Raw genomic sequence first — 21,806 nt, 5'->3', positions numbered from 1 at the left:
AGTTCACCTGTCCCCCATGCTTGTCTGCTGAGGGCCACTGACCATGCTGTCTTTTCCCGTTTCCCTCTCTGCACCAATGTGCAGGGCCTGGCCCAGCTCTGCGTGACCATCGAGGAGTGCTGGGACCACGACGCAGAGGCTCGCCTGTCTGCGGGCTGCGTGGAGGAGCGGGTGTCCCTGATCCGGAGGTCGGTTAATGGCACTACCTCGGACTGTCTTGTCTCCCTGGTGACCTCCGTCACCAATGTGGACCTGCCCCCTAAGGAGTCGAGCATCTAATAAGCCCAGGACACGAGTGGATCTGAAGAGGAAAGGAAAAAAAGTTGTGTTTTGTTTTGGAAATCCCGTAACACCAACAAACACATGAAATGCAGCTGCTATTTTACCTTGACTTTTTATTATTATTATAATTATTATAATTATTATTATTAATATTATTTTTTGGATTGGATCAGTTTTTACCAGCACACTGCTCTACTGTATCGCAAACAGCGGACGCGTCAGCAGGCGTTGAGGTGCTGAGCTGTGAATGCGGAACCAGCGCCATGCTGAAGAGCCTCAGCCACCTCCTGTCCCTTGGGGTTCATTTTTCCCGCTTTCTCTTTGTTTGTTGTCTAAGAATCTGTGACACAAAGAAACCCATCTCCTGTCTTAGGAAACTCAATGCTGCAAACTCTACCTAGAGAAACCTTTGAAGACTGTTACTTTAAGAACACACCTTCCTCAGAGGAGGAATTTCCCCCTGCCCTCGCCCCCCCCACCCTCGCCCTTATTGTTTTTCTCCCTTTCTAGACAGTGAGTTTAAGAAACAGCAGATGTGTCTTTCACGGATTAACGGGTGTTGTCCTGACCGAGGAAAAACGGGGATGACAACGAGGATGGTTTGGACCAGAGTTGGAAGGAGAGGACAGAGCTGAGGATGGGGTTTGGAACAGAGCTACACTGGACTCGGGCACGTTCGGAGCAACATCCTTTGTTAGGAGGCTACTTCTCAGGTAACCAAGAATCGAGGGGAAGGACCGTGTGGAGGCCGAGCATTAATGCGAGAAGGGGTTTGGAGAAAGTCTGAAGGCAGGTGTGGCTCTGACTATCTTTTGGCCCTGACCAGTTTTTTCCCGCTGACTTGGGCTTGGGCATTGGACAGAATGTTTTCTCTGCCCTCATTTTAAGGTTAGGCAAGGGTAGAAATCATCATGTTTTAGTGACTGTGTTTTTCATAAGACAATGCTGTAAATATCTGTAACGGAGGAAAGAGTTCAAACACTTTGCTTCCTCCTGGCACAGGTCAGGGAAATGCCCACCGGGCGCCCTACACAGCCAGAGCAAGAGGGCTCCCTGGGCGGGGCCGCTGCGGCCTGCCTGGGAGATCAGAGCATCCTGCGGCGCTGGCTCTGCCTTGTGTGGTGACACTGCTGTCCCTTCACGTGTCTCGTGCACACGGCTTTCTCCAGACTCCTCAAAGAGGTGCATATTCTAAAAACTGTTTCTCTTTTATGCCATAACCTTGCTCTAGTCAGTGAATGTTCTTATGCTGCTGTTTCAACATTTGAATTTTTTTAATTTATGAAACATGCAAATTTTTTTAAAAACGAAACACACATCCACATATACACACATGCTTTGCGATGTGGCTTCCGAGGTTTAAATTTTGAAAAGTAAAAGAATTAAAACTTCACGACCACAGACCACCTCAAACCAGAAATACCTCAGAATTTTCTACTTGTGTAAGTTTTATTATATATTTTATTAGTTGTGTTGTCTTGTAGTAAGTATATTTTAATGTAAGTTGGCTTTTATGACAAAGTTTAAAAGAAATAGAGAAAAAGAAAAAAAGTGTGAATCTTCTAGGGAGTGCTACCATTTTTGTTTGATAACGCCCCCTTGTAAATAATTGTCATCAACTGTAGATTGGCTGTCTGGGCCATCTGGGCATTCATCACTCTTGTTTGTGAAGGTGTTTCCCTCTGGTTTCTTGAGACTTTTATTTAAAAACTGGATCTCTTTCATTTTGAGGGTAGGTGAGTTGGTGAGCAATGGGGAGAGGTTGACCTGGGTGAGCAGGGGAGAGGGGTGCCTCCTCTTGACTTGAATGGAGGTTCAGATCTTTCCCTCAGCGTGTTTGGTCGGTGTTCAGAATGACAGGTAACCCCACTTGAACTCGGTTAGACTGTGGCCCTTAGGTGTGCTTGAGGTGATTTTCTTTGAGCAGCAGCAGTCGTGGAGGAGGCCAGTAGTGTCTCTGTGAGTCCACACCGTGACTTGGGACAGTCTGTGATAGAGTGGTGTGTCCGGAGTGGCGAGTGCCCTGGAGTCACAGTCTGAGCGCACACACTCCCCACGTGGCATGCCATGTGCGTCGGACCTGCCACTTGGCTGTGTCCCTTTTTCTCTGTGTTTGGGCACAGGGTGCTGTGTTTTTGCTTCATGGGTCAAGCTCTGAGCTGGTTAGGGTGGTTACAGGGACAGGTTTGTGTGTGTGTGTGTGTGTGTGTGTGTGTGTGTGTGTTGTTTGTTTGTTTCGTAAGCTGTGTTGTCTTCTTTTTTTTTAAACTATTTTGTGCTGTGGTATTTTTCTTCCCTCGGAATAATTTTTAACAGCAAAACAGGCCTTACAGCAGTTGCTTTTCTTTTCCACTTATTTCTTTAAGAAGCTTTAAAATATTTATTGAAAAGTGCCATATCTAATTTCTTTAGCTTTCACCTCAGGCAGTGCATCTCTACTTCTCTGGTCTCTGCTTTTTACCCTCAGCGACAAATAAACCACTAACAGATGTAGCTGATTAACCATAGGAATGACCAGATCCCTCATCCTACCCAGTGTGGAACACTAAACCCCTGCCTCTCCATTTGGTTTTAGATTTCCTCTGGGTTATTTTTCTTTTGGCTTGATTGTTGTAACAATTTTGGCTTGACGTGTTTGGCCTGGCTGTGGAGGGTTGAGCTGTGGCCTTGGTGTGGGCCTTGCTGGTCAGCTATCAGTACCAACAGTGCAGGCCTTCCCGTTGGCCTACATGCCTTTTATCTGGGTGAGCTCCCTCTTTGCCAACCCTGTGCTCAGCTGCCGTGGTGGCTTTGGGGCCTGGGCACCAGAATGTCTGGAGGTGGTTCCTGTGTGGTGTGGCTGGGGAAAGGGGAGTCTGGGAGCACGAGTTCTTTGGGCTTCAGGCTGCCTTTCCCTTATGCTGTGGTGTAAAGTGCACCCATCAGGCAGTATCCTTGACTGCTGTTGATGGCAGAAAAAGGTGGGTAATCTTTTTCTAGGGCATGCCCCTGGGAGCCTGGGTGGGTCTTTTCCCTCAGATAAAGTGTCTCTGTGCTGTCATGTATTCTTTGGGGAGTGAACCATTTAGAGCACTGGTTTGGGCTTTTTTGGGTTATAGGGCCTCTGTCTGTGCTCTTTTCCACAAAAATTTCATGTATTGTCTGCTTTTGGAGAGCTCAGAGAACTACTCCTCACCCCCACTCCCACCCCCACAAGCTCTTGTGGAAGACTTGTAGGAATCTGACACATCATTTTGCCTGCCTGTGGGGGATGCTGCCCCACCTAGGGTGAGAGGGTAGTCAAGTCAGGAAAGGGAAGTGGCCGAGGATCCTTGCTCCTTTCTTTCTGGTGTTCTTCCATCCACACAGGCATCTGGCTGTGGGCTGGGCTTTGGGAGAGAATGTGTTCTGTTTGAAAACGTCCATGATCACTGGAAAGACATCCCAAGCCAGAGAAAGACAGAAATGAGCAACAGAAGGAGGAAATGAGTGGTACAGAGGCCACTGTGTCACACTGTCCTGTAAGGAACTCTTGATGGGCCAGCGGAGGCCCTGGACATGGTCCTTAGGGACTTGCATCAGCCAGGTTTTCTCCTGGGATTGTTGGTCCCTCCCAGGAGTCCTTTGAGTGAGTTACTCAGGGTGAGGGCTGTAGGTGGAGTGTTCTTAGGAGGAAGGGAGACCTGGCTGTGAAGGGAAGTGGTTGAGTATCATTGGCTCATCGTTGGCCTTCACCGTTGAACATGGCCCAGCTTGTCCTTCATTGTTCAACATGGCTCTCTAGGTGTAGGTGCCCAGGGGGATCAGGGCTGCCTGGGGTGGGGTTCCCCATGTGTGCCAGCTGCTCCTGATTCAGAATTCCTCCTCTCTGGACTTGGGCATATGTGCAGAACAAGAGAGATCGTGTTTAGCTTTGAACATCTTCAAGTGGCTTGAGCCCCCCACTCACTTGTTCTCAGCCCAGTTCAGAATTTCTCCTATAGGCCACCGAGCTAGTTCTTCATTGACCCTAGGGGCCAGGCCAGTCTTCTTGTCATGGCTTGTCATGTCATGCTTTAGAAAGCAAAGCAGGTGACCCAGCACCTTTCTGGTCTGTCACCTTTCTCTCCGGTTGCCACCTTCTTGCTTCCTGCTACCCTGACACTCTGCACTGAGTGCTTGAACTGTGTGTGTGGTGTTGCTTTGGTGGCAACCCCAGCACCTATGTGTGTGTGGCTCAGAAAGCTTGTCATATGGCACCGATGCTCTAAGCCATGAGGGTAGGGAGGCGGCTATTCCATCTGGAGTGGGAGGACTGGGTGGCCCTCTTGCAAGTGGAATTTTGCCCTTTTTTAGGGTGCCATGTAAAGTTCCCAGCACATACCGGTAATACGAGGGTTTGATGGTTTTTAGCAATATGGTAAGCAAATGTGTGTCATTGTTTGGAATTGGTACTAGAAGTCGAACAGCCAAGTGTCATTCCTCAGAACTTGGCTCACTAGATGGGTATCTGAATTAGAGAGCATTTTTTTGTAGCTAACTCAGATTGATTGTCAGTCCCAGCTATTTCAGTAGCCTGTTGGGTTTATCTTTGGCGATATGGCCAGGCCTGGTTCATATTTCAGGGGCTCGCTAGACCACAGCTTTCTAAGAAGTGCAGTGAGTTGGCTCATCTGCTCTCCCTACCTCCCATCTAGGGTGAGCAGCCACAAGGGAAAGAAGACAAGGTAGTTATTTCTCCTCATTTGGGTGCCATGAATTCTTTAGTTAATGGGTGTTTATAAAAGCTGAACTAATAAATTAATCAGTAGCTTCTAGGTGTTCACATTAATGTTTTAGGTGAAGAAACAGGCCCAGTAATTCAGTTGATGAACTGTTTATCTTCTCAGTCTAGATTTCATGAATTCAGGGTTATATGCATAGTTATTTAAGTAAGATTCCTGGTAGTTGATTTGTAACCAGCAGTCCACCTATGAATGTATGCCAAACCTTTAGAAGGCTTGGACAAGTTTTTTAAAGTAATGATTTAGTTTTGTAGCAAAAAGAAATTGAAGTTTAAAATGCCCCCCCTTGGAAATTAATTCAGTTGACTCAGCTACATTTTAAGAACAGTGGGTCCAAGAGACCCATAAACTCATCAAATAAAAGTCCAAATTATCTAGAGGGATATTTTGAATATTTCTATTTTATACTCATTTGGGGTCCATTGTAAACTTTGGTTTGGACAAGATTTTGAATTTAAATGATTTATGACTGTTTAAGTTTTATCAAGCTTTTAAATTTTTGTGACTTTATCTTCCGGGTGTGAAAGAAGCCGGACTTTTTGATTGTGGTACTCCACGTATCCCTGTAGTGCCAAAACCAGTGATCCTTTATTTGCTCCTATGGCAGCTTGTAGAGATCATACAAGTGGTTTTTCCTCATGAATTAAAATGCGTAGTCTCTAAATGCCAGTGTGTGGTGATGGGCCCTGTGCTGCCGTTCCTATCTGGGAGGATCTTTGGACTGTCCGGGGCCTATGCAATTCTGAGAGCCACTGCACACCCACCACAGGACTCCAGAGAAGTATACCCTCGGGCATACGCGTGTATGCAATGGATTATTCAAACATGGGCTCTCTGGGCATCTGTAGGAAAGTGTTACATTTATTTGCAAAGTTTACATTTTTGAGCTCACAGTTATGAAAAGTATGACCCATTATTAGCTAATGCTTTTTAGGCAGATGAGGATGGGTTTTATTTTTATTTTTATTTTTTTGTTTTGTTTTAACAAATGGATATGTTCTGTCTTGAGTCCTGGGAATTTCTGCTGTTGATTGGGCATGGGATCATTGTCTGTTTTTCCCAATCACGTTTGCATTGGAATGTTGTTAGGTAGCATTGTAAATAAAAGAATAGGTTCTATAATAGAGATATGACACTTGAAATTTTACTTTAAAAAAATCTATAGCTCTACATATATATTTAGTTTTATCACCTGACAGATTCTTCTGCACAGTGTGGAGATTGTTTTATACCACAGATTATTTTTATAAAGTCTAGTGAGTTTGAATGAGAATGATTTTGTAATCAGAGTAAGGAGCTTTACCTTTCAGGATCAGTGTACACTGGAGTGTGAGTGGTGTGGAGCTTTTACCTAGTGCTCATATGGATTCTCGTGATACACTGGCAGATTGCAGGCCCTTATGGGTCTCCTTTGGCCAGAACTCCACTTGCGGCTGGGTGGGACAGTGATGCTCCAGCTCCGCTCCCTGCAGATTGGGAGGCAAGGGGCTGTGGAGCGGCAGGAAGAGCCTGTGGTGTGTTTTACATTTGTGCTTCCTCCTGAGATTTCTTCTGAACAAAGGATTCTGAGGTTAGAAATGAGTTTGTGAGTTCCTGCCATAGGATGTAGTTGTGTGAGGGTGTTTTGAGAAACAGAAACTATGCGGGAGTGTGGATTGGGGCGGGTTGGGATGAGTAAGATTCAGGCTATATAAACATTTGAACTGAGAGATTGGTGATTTGAGGAATCCACAAAACTGAATTATCTAGGACCAAATTTTCCAGTTTTCAGGACAGAATTTCTGGTTGATGTATTATTCAGAAAAGGAGGGGGTGTGTGGACACAGTGATCAGGTGAAATGGCGAGCTGTCAGGCACTTTGTGTCTGCTCTGGTCAGGGCCTCTTGGACGTGAGAGTGCTTGGGGGCAGCTCCCTGCTTTCAGGTAGTGAGTCACAACTGGGAGCCCTCTGAGAAGACTCAGAGCCCCATACCAGAGAGCATCTTCCAGCCATCACATAGCCCTTCCTGCTCTTCCTGCAAAGGTCAGCATGGCCGCCAGGGGATGGGAGGCGGTCTTCATGTTAGCCTTTTTATTTTGGGGTAGAGAGTGGATGGTTATTTGGGTGAGCCTTTTGGGTGGGGATACAGGGAAGGTGAATAATGAAGCTCATTCTCTGTATCGTCATTGTCAGTCCTGAGGCCCAGCTGAAGACCTGTCCCCTGACCCAGGCTGCTGCACCCAGAAGTACACTGGTTGGGATGGTTTTGTCAGGAGAATCCCTGATGTGTCGTTTTAAGCCAGATGTGCTTTTTATTCAGTCTGGTTCATAGTGAAGTTTTACACTTTACCCCTTTTATACTTTGAGTAAATTTAGTTTCAGCAGGTCTAGTAGCAGTCCAGGATCTAACCCGTGTAAGTCTAGTGAGTTTCCCTGCTCCCTGTGTAAGAACGTTTCTCTGCTCTCCAGCCACGTGTCTTGGAATGTAATTCTGTTGTGCCTTTGTTTTTGTCACCTGCCTCCCCTCAAAAGCAACTGCTGTAAGCTTTTTTTCTACTGGTCTTTTCTACTGGTCTTTTAGCCCGAAACCCCACCTTTTTCCTTTCTCCCAGCTGTAATTTCTGGATGCAGTTCTGTGCTCCAGGTATTTGAAGAACCAGTTACCTCAGACCTCATGTTGAACCGTGTCACCATCTGGGTCCTCTCGATACTGCAGGCTTGTAACATACACACGTAGGAACCCTGCCGAGTATGGGCACGCACTTGTTGTAAAGTTAAACTCTTCCCAAGGACTGAAAAAGGGGCTTCTGGCAAGCTCTTCATTGCACTGTGGTGGGATGGGTCTAGAGTGTCATCTGAACGGTGCTTCCTGGGCTCCTCTTTGAATTCTGCCATTTTCAGTATTCACGTGTCTGAATAGGTAAAGTGATTCAATTGGCTGGTCTTGCACACAAATTAGTTCCAAAGACGAGCTCTTTGTAATACATTTCCAGTCATTAAAACTCAAATGTAGAACATTCCTTTAAATGGCAGGATTAAAAAAACCCACCATTCACCACTGTGCATTTTGGGATGTCTGTAGCATATGTCGCTGTGAAATTAGGCCTTGTGGGATATGGCTATTTGTCATTTTGATGTATTTTAAATAAATATATATATATATTTTTAAAGAGCCTTTTTTACCAATTCAAAAAGTTTAATTAACCAGCAGTCACCACATCTGAATTTTTGTCTCTGGGGCATAGATGGCAGACCAAGATTGAAAGTGGTAACTCAGCCGTATGAGCATAGGCTGCCTGCCTGGGCTGTCCTGCTGACCATGGGATGCTAAGGTCAGTGTGTTCCCAGTGGGTTCTGGTCAGCCCTTAAAGTGTTTGATCTCTGCCCTGATCAGTGGACTGTTGACTGCAGTCCCTACAAGTGCTTTAGCCCAAGTGGGGTTTTCTCAGAGCACTGCCACAAGCTAAGTGTATGTTTAGCCAAATAATTTCTCCATTAAGGGAAAAATGCGCTCATTCAAATGTTACCAACAACGACAGAGATGAGAGTAGGAAATATTAGGCAACACTGGGGTTTTGATTTGGAAAGTGTCCAAGTCACTGTCAAAGGCTGTCTGAGAGCCAGTGATCATATAGAGATTCTTAGGAGACCTCATCTGGAAGTATTAAGACCTCCTGTGAGTTGGAGGGATTGTTAAAATGCCAGCAGCTCCCCCCCCCCCCACTTTTTTCTAGAATTCTGTAAAAATGCAAAGAAAATTGAGTGGTACTTACGAACTGAGGGTGAGGGTTACCGCAGAATAGAAGCATACTTGTAGATTTCAGTTCCATGCCACAAATCCACACAATGCCATTTTTCAACTGTACAAAAGAATCTGCTTATGAATTTGACATGATCTTAATGGTAGCGTCAAAAGGCCGAATTTTTCACCTGTTAATATTTTCCCACATTTGTCCTTAAATCTGAGTAACTTTACAGTACTGTAAATTTAACTTACACATTGAGTTTGATGTCAATTCTTGTGAAGAGCTTCTCCATGTAACAGACACACAGTTAAAGAACACAGCAGAATACAAAATTTGCAGGACCAATTTTGGAACCAACAGAAAATGTCACCTCTCATTTGCCATCTTTATGTATCAGTTTTACCAGCTACTTCTAAATTTGTACATTACGTTTAAGGAAAAGAAGGAAACCCCTAAGGCTTGTCTAACTTAGTGGAGAATGTGTGTGTCGGGTTTAGGATGGATAGTGAAGTCTTACTGAGCTGTGTTATCTAACTTGTATATAACAATTGTAATTAAAAGTTTGGATTCACCTGTTTCATGCGGTTTAAAGCAATGAGTAATTACAAACTCTGGAAATGTGACTAGTATTATGACTTAAGGCTGTAGAAGTGAGGAAGCTCTTCAAGTGCTAAAAATAAAGACTTCTGGTTTTTGGCTCAAATTCAGTAAGTACTGTTTGTATACCAGGATATGTGAGATGTAAATGTAATAGGTCGCTTTTCACCCTTGTAGCTATAAAATAAAAATTTTGTAGAACAGAAATAGCTTGTACTACTGAATTAACAAAAGTTATACTAAAGTATCATGTTAAAAATACACACACACACACACACGCACACACACACAGAGTTGCTGTTACCCTGTCTGGATTTGAAGTGTACTGATTTATCTCACACACACACACACACACACACTTATATATATTATATACATGCACACATCTAAAATGGCCTAAAGCAGACATCCATGTAATTACAGTTGCAAAATGAAGACATTTTGGAAAGAACATTGTATCATAGTTCATTCATTTGCAGTGGATCTTTGTTCCTTTTTACTGTGGTAATTTTAGAAATGAGTGTCAAGTTTGAAATTAGATCTGCTAAGTTGGGGTTTTGCTGCCTGAACTCTGCACTGGGTCCTCAAAGAAACCGATGTGAATGTAGTTTTTTTTCCCCCTGTGTGAAGAAGCAGCCACACCCCAACAGAATAGGAGGAAAAATCTAGAGCTATTTCAAGTTTTATCTTTTTGTATATGAAAATAAAATAATAATAAAACTACCCTGTGTCTCTCTTAATCACATGGTGGGGGATTGAAGTTTCTTTTCATGGGAATTAGAAATCAATACAGTGGTGCTCTCTCACTTACAGGGCTGAACTCTCAAACACCCCTGTGAGTTCCTGCTTTGTACACATGAGTTGTTAGTGGTTGAGTGCCTAGTCCACCATGGTTCTGTGGTACTGGAGCTCAGCACAGGCCTTTATTTCTTCCCTTCAGAAGCTCAGGACCTAGTTGGAAATATGGGGTTTCTCCTAAATGGACTGTCCTGGAACTTGGGGTAAGTTCCTGCAGGGTGGGGGTATATTTTCCAAATCTCCAAGATTTTTGCACCTCCCTCCCCGACCCCCAGTCCTATACTTTGCAGACAACCCTGAGTAATATTTTTTTTTAAAGATTTTATTTATTTATTTGACACAGAGACAGAGATCACAAGTAGGCAGACAGACAGGCAGTGGGGGTGGGGGAAACAGGCTCCCTGCTGAGCAGAGAGCTACAAAGGGCATGATCCCAGGACCCTGAGATCATGACCTGAGCCGAAGGCAGAGGCTTAACCCCCTTGAGCCACCCAGGCGCCCCCTGAGTAGTATTTTTGTAAGTGGAGTAGAGAATCCTGGAAAATAAGTTTTATTCAGGACTACTGCAGAATACAGGCTCTGTCATTTCTAAGCATGGCTGAGTATCAGGGTCATCCATAAAAAAATAATAGTTTATGGGGCACCACCCCAGATCTGAATCAACAAAGCCCCGTCTCATGTTTAGGAATTCTTGACTTAACCTCACTAGGTGAAAACATGGTTCCCTGTTAATGAAATAATGAGTCTCTACTGCCTAACAAAACCAGAAAGCCCCAGATGTCACTGCTTCCTGCAGTAACAGATTTTTTTGGCCTGTGACTTTTATCTGCCAAGTGGAGAAATACCAGCTTTGGATCCTTCTGGTACGGTTAATGCCTTTTTCTTCATGCTTTAATATGAAAATTAAACAAACCTGTTTGGAACTCTTAGAGAACGATTTTTGACTAAGGGACCCTTTATTTAGGAACCAGTGGTCACAGCTTATGGCCCATTTTGCTCTCTCAGATTTAGACTGTTCACCTTTTGTTAGTGAGTGCCCCAATGATAAGTGCAGAGAAGGAAAGGAAGGCTAACATTAAAAGAGGATCTCAGAACTAGAAATGCTGGAAGGTTGGACCAGAGAAGTCATTATGGTCACACTTTTCCCTCAGCAAAGGAATTGGTTCATCAAAGAAAGAAACTGATTTTAGAAAAACAGGCTTGCTCAAGTGAGCAAGTAGAAGAGGGTTCAGGGGCCATTAAGTCTGCCCTCCCATCCCTGCCCTTAAATCTCACGTGCCCCTGTGGAACACTATGGACGCCTACCCCCGCCAATTACAGTTTAGAAACTACTGGTTCAATTCCTTCACTGGGGAGGGAGGTACCCTGCCCTAAGTCAGGCAGCCCTTGCAGTTCTTGACATCTTGGGGCCAAGTGTGGGGTTTACTGTTGTGTCCAAGTATGGGTCTGGATGAGGAAAAGTCACCTACCACTTATCTCATTCTGGTGTTTAACACAGCACACGGCATTTAGGAGGGCCTTGAGAAATAAATCTAAAGTGATGAATGTATTAGTAAATTCTGTAAATTGAAACTTACAGATGTACCAGTGTTGTCTGGTTGTATTTATAGGGACTCTTGGTTGCAAATGACAGAAACCATTAAACAAAAAGGGGGTTTTACTGGAAAGATCCTGGGGCAACCAAACTTTGAGTAAAGGCAAGCTGTGGAGGGGCTTCAGGAGCCTTGGCAGCTGGGATCACAACATTGCAGCAATAGCCCTTCACTTAAGTCTCAGCTTCCTCCACTGTTGCTCTGTGCAAGATGCGTCTGGTCCTTTGTCCACTTAGCAGGAAACAAAGCTACAGATAGTGCTGAGTTTTCTATGTCACAGCTTTGCCACCTAGAGAGACTTCCAGATCCACAGTCCCTGGAAAGATTCCAGTTGACCTAGTTCCACCAGTTAGGGTCAGAGGTACAGGGGATTATACAGAATGATTTTATAATAGGTATTCCTGGGTAGGGGTGTGGACCCATGAAGCAATCAAAACAACACTGACACTTCCGGCTGTTAGAAAACCCTCTTGTTAAAGCCCACCTGGGTGCTGCAAAAGGAACAAAATCCATTGGGTGGGAGTGCCTAAAACATACCTTTACTCTGTCAGCAGGCATTCAGCAGTCCGAAATTTATATTCCATCAAGATAAAATACGACGAAGGAAAAATCGCTAACACTACAGAGCACTTAACGACATGGCGCCAGATCCTTCCCTAAATGCTTTACGTTGTAACCTTTAATCCTCACAAGAAACCTATGGTCTAATCATCTTCATCATAGTAACATTATTTATATAAATGTATAAATAATATTTATTGTATACTTTTCATATATGATACCGTTACCATTATTCTCAATTTAAAAAAAGAGGAGAAAGCCCTGAAAAGTGAAGTAACACACCCAAAGAGGAAAGTGGGTGAGCGGCCATCTAAACCTCTGCACTCTGATTGAGGGTCCTAAGCCACCATGGAGTATTGTCTTGTCAAGACACTCCTAAGGAGGTACAAAGCAATTAGAAGTTAGGACTTCTAGACTGCGACTTCAAAGCCAGGTGTCATGAAGACGTCTAATATGGCATACGTTTTGGGCTCAGACCTGAGTTGGAATGGCGGCTCTGAGGTCTTACTCTAACCATGTGCAAATGGCTTATTCACCTATCAAGAGGCACTAAAGGTACACACAACTGCGCCCTCAAGACGTTATGCCTCTCACCCACCACCGGATCAAGGGGACCAGGGATGGAGCGACCGTGGGCCGGTCGCTGCGGGGAAAGTGCGGGGGAGGGTGCAGGGGAGGGTGCGGGGGAAGGCTGTTAGAGATTCACCTGTGCCTCCAGATTTGTCACCAGGGGGCTCCCGAGGCCCTCAGCGGGGTGGGTGTGCGCCTGCGCTCTGCACATCCTGTGGCTCCACAGAGGCTTGGTGCCAGGCGACTCCAGGTTGCGCATGCGTGTCTCGGTTGCGATTCGCTTTCAGGCGTCAGAGCTGGTGTGCGCACGCGCGACTGCAAAAGGTAAGGTGCGCTGGATAAGATGGCTGCCAAAAGTTTTGCTTCCCGCCTCAGAGGCTCTGGGCGCTTTTTGAGTGTCTTCGTGGCGGGAGGTGTGGTGGGCGCCGCGGGAGGCGGGTTCACGGTCATGCAGTTGTTCCGGAGTCAGGGCGCTGAGGCAGCGTTGGCAGCGAGGGAGCCCGACGGTAAGTCCGTAGGCCTCTTCCCTGGCCCGGGTTTTGGGCAGGATTCCTGCCTTCGGCATGAATCGTAATCCTCTGTCCGCGCTTTTTTCCCTTTGCGGGCCCCGAGCCGGGGGTCTCGGGTTTTCAGCCTTTCTAGTCTTCCCATCCGGCCTCCCCGCTCCACCGGAGGCCTCGCCTTCCTCTTTCGCATACTTCATCATCATTTTCTCTTCTACCCCCGAAGCAACTTACCACAGGTACGTTTTAATGTCTGTGACCTCCTTTAGGTCGTTAGCTCCGTAACAGCTCGGACTATGTTTTGTTCTCCACCGTATGTATATACAGTCCAGCACCTGGTGCTTAGTTGACAGTAAGCGTGGAAGAGTGAATACATTAACACCTGGTTTTAGCAGATTAGTTAATTGTCCTCGTTTTGTCTTCGTTCAAACGAAGGGTGCCCGCATTAACGCTAAGAAGAAATCTGTCAGGCTATCTTATCAGCAGAAAAGTGGGCTTCTTTCGGAAGAGTAGTGAATTAGTAATCCAGAACAGGCAAGCCATGGCAAAACCCTAGGCAAGTCCAGCAGCCAATGGAGAGGAACTTTACGGAGAAGACGGAGGAACTTGGGAGGGTTGTTTCGGAAGGTCCATTGGAGAAAAGCCACGGTTCAGGGAGATGAATTTCTCATTGGCTGAGTTGCATAGGCAGTCAACTTCTTGTAGAGGTTGCACTGTCAGGCTTTCCCTGTTGGGGGCCTGTAGTTGACGGTTCTTTCCTCTTGACAGTTCTTCTGTCAGGGTCTGTAATTGACAGTTTTCCTGTAATTGAGATGGAGTTGAATGGCTCCCCCTTCCAGCCTCCCCTTCTAGCAACAGAGTCCACTTTCCTGAGGTTTCCCTTTATTAATTTTCACACCTTCAAGCCCTTCTTCGAAAGGTAGAAGTCCTCAAGCTACCAGGGGTACCTCATATTTAACAGTGAAAGTGATCTCATGCTCATTTTTTACACTTTCCCTGACCTGATTTAACTTGCTCCTTGTGGTACTTGGCATTTTATCAAGAGAGCTGTTCTGGTAGGTCCAAGACCTGGAGAAGGCATCAAGAGAGGGTTATTTTGAAACAGAGTCCTTGTTAAATGTGTGCTTAGTTTCTCTCAGTAGGAGAAATAAGACAAGTTTTACCACCATCTGGCTGCAGTGCACATCTCTGCTTCAGTTCCAGAACAATGGATGATAGTCTTTTAAGACGTTTATAAAAGGCTGTTTTTGTCCCCATGCTAACTCTTATGGTGTAATGAGGAAGTAGGCTTTCCCCCATTAAATCATATCAGTGGCTACTAATGACTTGTTTTTCCTTTGCTGCTTTTGTATACAGGGGCAGAGATTTGGACATTTGATGTGAAAGACCAGTAAGATCAGGTCCTTATTTAAAAGTTAGTGAGGGGGCGCCTGGGTGGTTCACTGGGCTAAAGCCTCTGCCTTTGGCTCAAGTCATGGTCCCAGGGTCCTGGGGTCCAGCCACGCGTCAAGCTCTCTGCTCAGCAGGGAGCCTGCTTCCTCCTCTCTCTCTGCCTGCTTCTCTGCCTACTTGTGATCTCTGTCTGTCAAATAAATAAATAAAATCTTTAAAAGTTAGTGAGATAGCTTCAGTTTATCTTGTTAAAACTATAGGACTGATTATAGGCAAAGCCTACTGTCTCTTTTCTCTGCGTTGGAAATAATTGCAAAATGAGATCTGGTTGATTAGACCTTTGAATCAGTCCTGTGTAAGTCTCACCCCTCACCCTTATAACTTATTGTTCCTAGTAAGAATTACTAATTATTTGTTATTCCCCCCCCCTTTGCATTTTTAGGTTCTGCAGAAAAGGCTCTCTTGGAACAATATGGAGTCCCTTTAACTGGAACAGAGACTAGGCATTACACTAATCATGCCTTGTCTTATGACCAGTCAAAGCGGGTGCCTCGATGGGTTCTTGAACATATATCCAAAAGCAAGATAATGGGTAGGTGGTTAGAAGTAAAGGCATTAATGAAAGGTACTTCCAACAAGGAGGAAGTACCAGAACAAGGAGGATTATTGATTCAACCTTTTTCACATTACAACACGTTTAGAAAATGATGATGTTTGTATGAAGCACTACCTGGTCTCCAGTGAGCTCCAGACCCTTCCCAGCTTTCTAAGGGGCTGAGAGGATCAGTATCTTGACATATGAGTTGGAGGCTCTGTCAGTATTGCTACAACTAGCACTATTCGTGCATTATCTCCACAAATACTTTTAAAGTGCCACATGTCTGGCACTGTGCTGAGCCTTGGGATCAGGGCATATGGTCTCTCATTCTTGGCACTTTGAGTTAATGTTGGGGAATGAACTGGCCTATCAAATAATCATGAATGTGTAATTATTGTTGGTAATAACTGTTCTGAAGGACAAGTGATTGTAGGTTGGGTTAGTATAAACAAGGAAGAGTAAAGAATGTGATGAGCACTGATGTAGGAGAACCTGATTTTGATTAGCAAGGTTTCTCCAAGAAAGTGGCTTGGAGGTAGATGCTGTTACCTAGACAGTGGAGTGGAATGGCCCATGGATTGTGGACAGGTGCATTCCAGACAGAAAGAAAAGCACAGGTGCATCTTTGAAGGCCCCAGTGTGAAGATTTTGTTCCTTTAGGGAACTAAAAGGCCAGAGTAGCTGGGGCAAGGGAGAACATATGAAATGAGATTTAAGAGGTAGGTGGGCATGTAAGTCTGCTCATGGCTTTTAAAAAAAAATTTTTTTTTAATGTCTTGGTGGATTCCTGTAGTTAAGATGACCAGACCTTGATATTTAATGTTAAATTGGTTTCTGTGTAGATTATTCTAGTTTATACTATCCACTGTTAACTACTTGTCCTGTCTTCCACTCATAATGAACATTACCAATTTAATAGGTGATTTTATTTCCATTTATTGGATACCAGTTTAAGATTAATATTTTGTGAATTATTCTTTCTTTGTGAGTTATTTTTACCATTTTCAGTTGGGATATTGTTTTTTTTGAATTGATTTAGGGAGTTCTCTATGTGTTAGGGTATTACCTTTTGTCATAGTTGTTTTATTCATATTTTATTTGCCTTTTAATTTGTTGTAAGGCCCACACATTATTTCTCCTTGCTTTAAGTACACACTCTGTTTATGTATATTAAAATGCTGATGTTTAAATGGGTATGTGCCTTCCTAGGGTCAAACCACCAGCAGAATAGCAGGAGCCTTGGGCTTTGCTTGCTGCTAGTAGGAGACTGATGTAGTTGGAAACTTTATCATAGTAGTTGAGAGTTGATTATAAATGTATATCAAGGGAAACTCATTTGATATAGTTTCAAGCCAGTGAATCTCCTTTAAATGCAGAACTTTTCCCAAGATGTAAGGGATTTTGGCTTTACTAATTTTATCCTGCTCTTTAGAAAGGCATATAAGAAAAGTACCACATTTCACTTTGTAATGTGTAATTTGAGGAGGTAAAATAATATTATTTGAAAACAGGAAGCAGTATACTTATTATTTACTGGATATTAATCTAAAGAGACTTCTGTTTTCAGTAATGATAGACTAGATTACTCAGACTGACTCTCTGCTAAAAACAAGAAATGTTATTAGCAGACTGAGTGTCTGCTAAAAACAATAAGAGATATGTAGGGGGAAAAAAATCACTTAAAAAAAAAAAGTTAGCATGATCGTGGTGAGTTGCCAAGCCACTATCTGGGGGAAAGCCAGAATCCAGAGAGATAAGGGCAGTCTTGGTAAACCATAGCAACATACATTGCTTTTGATTCCACCTTTGTAGGGTGAGGGAGACTGAAAGGGAGACTTAGGGCTCACCCAGAGTAGATTGTTTTACAGGACCCTCCCCATATTAGCCTGGAACCTCCAGAGGACTGAGCCCTGGGGGAGGACAGGGGAAGCTGAATTAACCTGCCTGCTCACTGTAGGGGACCATATGGAAGGTTATCTTGGCACTGAGCAGAAAAGGGTCGAAAGGAAAATAAAAAGCTTGTTCCAGAAAAGTGGAGGCCACAGGCTGGCTATCATGCAGACTTAACAGCTGCGAGTCATGGATCCTGTGTAGATCAAGCAAGGAAGCCCTGATCTTGGTTTAACACAGTTCTCCACTGGCAGTTCCTCCAGGTAACCTGATAGAAACAAATTTACATCCATCTCAAGGAAGGCATCTTTATCCTAGGCCTTTGGAAATTCCCACAGATGAATTTTCAAGGGTGGTAAGCACCAGGCAAAGACAACCAGACATGTAAGGAAGTGATTCCAGTGGCCATGAGATGCAAGAGAAGCTTACTAATAATTCTTTTTTTGTTTTTTTCTTTATGAAGTAGTTCTGAAAAACTCAGTATCCAATAATCTATTCTGAGTTTTGGGGTCTGATCATTTAAAATTTTTCTGGCCGAATGAGATAACACTGGAATTGGTAACTTCATGGGTCTCCATTTTAAACGTTATTGAGTAGCAGTCTGAATATGTTCCATTTATCTCTGTTATTTTTGTAATTTAACAAGATCTGGCCTAATGACAGTGGAAAATACAGTATTAGGGTTTGCTGATTAGTGTGGCAAACTCCTCTAAGGTGGGAAAATATAAATAAAAGAGATTTTTTTTTTTTCTCTCCCATGTGGTACACAGATATTTTGTTTCAGTAATTTCTGGATTGAGCTCATAACCTAAATGTTTGTTTTGTCATGGCTTAAGAGGCAGCAAGCAAGATACCAGAGACATTCTCCCCCTCCTTTAGGGGGGATGTTCTCTGCCCAGAACAAATAGTTTTGTGTCTATATATATATCCATTATTTCAGTACATACAAAGTTGTCAAATATAGTCGCACAAAATACAATACGTGAGGGTTTTGTTTTTTTTTTAAAGCAAGAATTTATTTAGTAGGTAAGCTTTTTATGTAGTTCAGCTATTTGGTCATTATTTCACTTAAATACTACCTGGGGGATTATTTGCCTTTAATTTCAGAGACTAGGAACAGAAGTATATGAGATAGCTACCCCATATGAAAAGCGTTCTTTCCTAGACTAGTCCTTGCTAAATTCAGATGAGGTATCTGAGCTATCCCAGGAACTTGAGACATGTATGCAATCACTAAATACTAGCTGCTCAGAGAGGTAGTAGCCAGCCTGAAACAGCTTGCCTTGCTTAGAGAATCTTAAGGGATATTTGTCCACTGATGATAACTTACCCATTTTGTGTGTTTTTCTTCAGGTGATGCTGACAGAAAACATTGTAAATTCAAGCCTGATCCCAACATTCCTCCAACCTTCAGTGCTTTCAACGAAGACTATGTTGGGAGTGGGTGGTCACGAGGACACATGGCTCCAGCAGGAAATAACAAATTTTCATCTGTAGGCATATTTTTTGGGTGGGATGAGAATACGGGACTGGATGTCTGTATACCATGGGACTTGGGTATTAAAAATATAGGAGGCAAACCTTAATATTTGAGAATTTCTGCACTTGTATTTTGTATTTCCTTCCTGACTTTAATTCCTTTGTTTGCTCAGATAGTGAGAAATTTCTTAAACAGGTTGAAAAAGTAAAACTAAATGCTATGTAAAAGAGAACCGGAGAGCTCTTAGGAGCTATTCATTTCATTCATTCATATTTTGAAAAATTTCAGATATGTAGAAAAGTTGAGAGTATAGCAAAAACATTTTTAACTGCAGAAAAATTGAAAAAAACTTTTTTTTTTTTTTTTTAAAGAGAGCGGGAAGGGCAGAGGGAGAGAAGGAATCTTAAGCAGACTTCACGGTCCATGGTGTTCAGGATTGCTCAGGATATTGTGTCATCTAAGAATGAGGATATTTGTATATATGACAGGAGTATCATACCAAAAAGTGTGTATGTATATGTACTTTTGAAAATTTGTACAATAACATACAGTTCATACTCAGATTTGCCTCATTGTTGCAGTTGTGATCTTTACAGCTTCTTTTGATCCACTGTTCAGTCATGAATCACATATTGTCGTTCTAGCCTCCTTTTCCTTAGGTTAAGTTCTCTGCCAAAAAAGGAGAGAAATGTCTTTTATGACATTTATTGCATCAATTGTTGGTGATTATTGTCATTAAGATAGTGGTTTAAAAAAAAAAATAGTGGTTTTTAACCTTAGATACTCACTATAATCACCTGGGGATGTTTAAAAAAAAATCCCGATGCCCAAATCCGGAGTAGTTAAATCAGAAATTCTAGGGGGTAGAACCCAGGCACCAATATTTTTTAAAGGTCCCTGGGTTATTCCAGTGTGCATTCAAGGTTGAGAACTACTGCTTGAAGAGAAGTTTATTGATAGCATTCGTGGTTAATACAGGTCAGTGGAGGGGCGCCAGGATGGCTCAGTTGGTCAAGCGACTGCCCTCAGCTCAGGCCATGATTCTGGAGTCCCAGGAAAGAGTCCTGCATCGGGCTCCCTGCTCAGCAGGGAGTCTGCTTCTCCCTCTGACCCTCTCCCCTCTCATGCAGTCTCTCAAGTAAATAAATCTTCAAAAGGGCACCTGAGTGGCTCAGTGGGTTAAGCCGCTGCCTTCGGCTCAGGTCATGATCTCAGGGTCCTGGGATCGAGTCCCGCATCGGGCTCTCTGCTCAGCGGGGAGCCTGTTTCCTCCTCTCTCTCTGCCTGCCTCTCTGCCTACTTGTGACCTCTCTCTGTCAAATAAATAAATAAAATCTTTAAAAAAGAAAAAATACAGGTCAGTGGAAGGAAATAATGATGACAGCCTTTCAGGAATGTGAAATGAATGAACACCTAGTGGCCAGAAATTCAGAAGAACAAGGAATTCTTCTCTGCCCCCCCTTTTTAAAAAGATTTTTATTTATTTATTTGAGAGATCACAAGTAGGCAGAGAGGCTGGCGGCGGGGTGATGCGGGGGGAAGCAGGCTCCCCACTGAGCAGACAGCCTGATGCAGGGCTCAATCCCAGGACCCTGAGATCATGACCTGAGCTGAAGGCAGAGGCTTAACCCACTGAGCCACCCAGGCACTCATCTTCTCTACCACTTTGAACCAATATGTTTGTACTGTATTCCTTACATAAAATTTCTGAAAGTTGACCTTTATGGAGAAACTCTTTGCCAGAGGCTAAACACCAGAATTTATCCTTTAGCTTTATATTGGAAACTTTGCTCTTAGAGTCTGCATCACTGGTTTGAATTTTAGGAAGTACAAAAAAAGCTAGCACACCAGACTACTTATTTTGTTATACCCCTGTTATGAATAATCATTATTGAGCTTTCTGACCTGGAATAGCTATGGCTTTCATTTATTTGAACAAGTAGTCACTGTAATTGCCTTAAGCTAACATGAAAGGAACTGGCTTTCAGAGTTTCTTTGTAAAATCTCAAAGGAGGCATTTCATTGCAAGTTACTATTTTTATTTCTTTTCACAGAAAGCCATGGCTGAAACCTTTTACCTTTCTAATATTGTGCCTCAGAATTTTGATAATAATGCTGGATATTGGAACAGGTGAGGGGTGAGAGTTTTAAAATACGATTCTATGGGAGAGGAATGATGTACCAGGAGAATGTACTAGTGCACCCATCAATTGTTTCTCTGTTTAGCAAAAGCTAGCACTACTGAAGTTAAGTACTTTGGACTAGTTGTCTTTGCTGTATGCCAGGAGTACGGTTGTCTGTGGCAGTACTGACTTCAAAACCGCCAGCCATTTTGATCATATTTGCCACTGGTCAGAAGTCAAGTTTTGGAAGAAACTATTCAAAATATTATTACTGAAGCAGTAAGAGATTTTTTTTTTCCATTTTATATTGTGAATCCCTTAGTAAGAGATTTTTGAGTATGTCCAGAGGACACTGTATTTTTTTCTACTTGTATTTCAAGAGTTGCTGAGCTTTTTAAAAAAGTTTTGGTACAATTAAACTTGACCAGTTTTTCATAGAACCTGACAATAAAATCATGGGCTTTTTGCGGGTTTTTGATACTTCTGAGGAGTTCTGTTGGGGGATCTCTTTAAGCATCTAAAGCTAGCACTGATTGAGGGTGTTTCAGGCCCTTGCATTTTCCTTAAACAGTACTTTATGGTTTAAAATAATTAAGAGAGTACCCCACATTGAAGACTTGAGCAGTCATGGCTCCATATTTGTTCTGTCTGCATACCCTCCCTTACTCCACTCATTAAGCAGGAGACAGCTGTATTGTTCTATCTATAAATGCTTCAATATATATATTTAGAAGATAAGGATTTCTGTTATTGCCCTTAATTTTTTATTTCTGGTTGATTAGTTTGAATCAGAATTTGAACAAGGTCCACATATAGATATGTTCTTTTAATACTCTTACTAATCTATAGGTTTCCTTTTTTTTTTTTTTTTTTTTTTAAGCCTTGCAGATTATGTATCAAAGATCTGGGATATTTGTCTTATGGAGTTTCCTTTTTATTTTGACTGGTAGCA

The 21,806-nt window shown here is 43.1% G+C and overlaps 2 protein-coding genes across 7 annotated transcripts in view; both read left to right on the top strand.

Annotated features, from left to right (window-relative positions):
* ACVR2B (activin A receptor type 2B) overlaps nt 1-8,136 on the top strand; it is a 39,767-nt gene extending 31,631 nt beyond the window's left edge. For 3 of the 5 annotated variants that reach the window (XM_059390535.1, XM_059390534.1, XM_059390537.1), the window contains one exon: nt 85-369. In XM_059390535.1, coding sequence (XP_059246518.1) covers nt 85-279 — 195 coding nt within the window. In that variant the 3' untranslated portion in view covers nt 280-369. Of the gene's footprint in view, nt 1-84; nt 370-792 lie in introns of those variants that run through there. The other 2 variants (XR_009402428.1, XM_059390536.1) reach the window with 2 other exon arrangements.
* Nucleotides 8,137-13,127: 4,991 nt separating this feature from the next.
* The window catches only part of EXOG (exo/endonuclease G), a 28,470-nt gene continuing 19,791 nt past the window's right edge, over nt 13,128-21,806 (top strand). Inside the window, exons 1-4 of one of the 2 annotated variants that reach the window (XM_059390532.1) lie at nt 13,128-13,192; nt 15,206-15,355; nt 18,605-18,744; nt 20,786-20,862. In XM_059390532.1, coding sequence (XP_059246515.1) covers nt 15,352-15,355; nt 18,605-18,744; nt 20,786-20,862 — 221 coding nt within the window. In that variant the 5' untranslated portion in view covers nt 13,128-13,192; nt 15,206-15,351. The other variant, XM_059390531.1, reaches the window with a different exon arrangement.

The sequence above is a fragment of the Mustela nigripes genome, chromosome 2, assembly GCF_022355385.1.
Source record: "Mustela nigripes isolate SB6536 chromosome 2, MUSNIG.SB6536, whole genome shotgun sequence".
NCBI classification, from domain to species: Eukaryota; Metazoa; Chordata; class Mammalia; order Carnivora; family Mustelidae; genus Mustela; species Mustela nigripes.
Note: the sequence above shows the minus strand (reverse complement) of the source record. Positions and strands in the feature narration are given on the sequence as shown.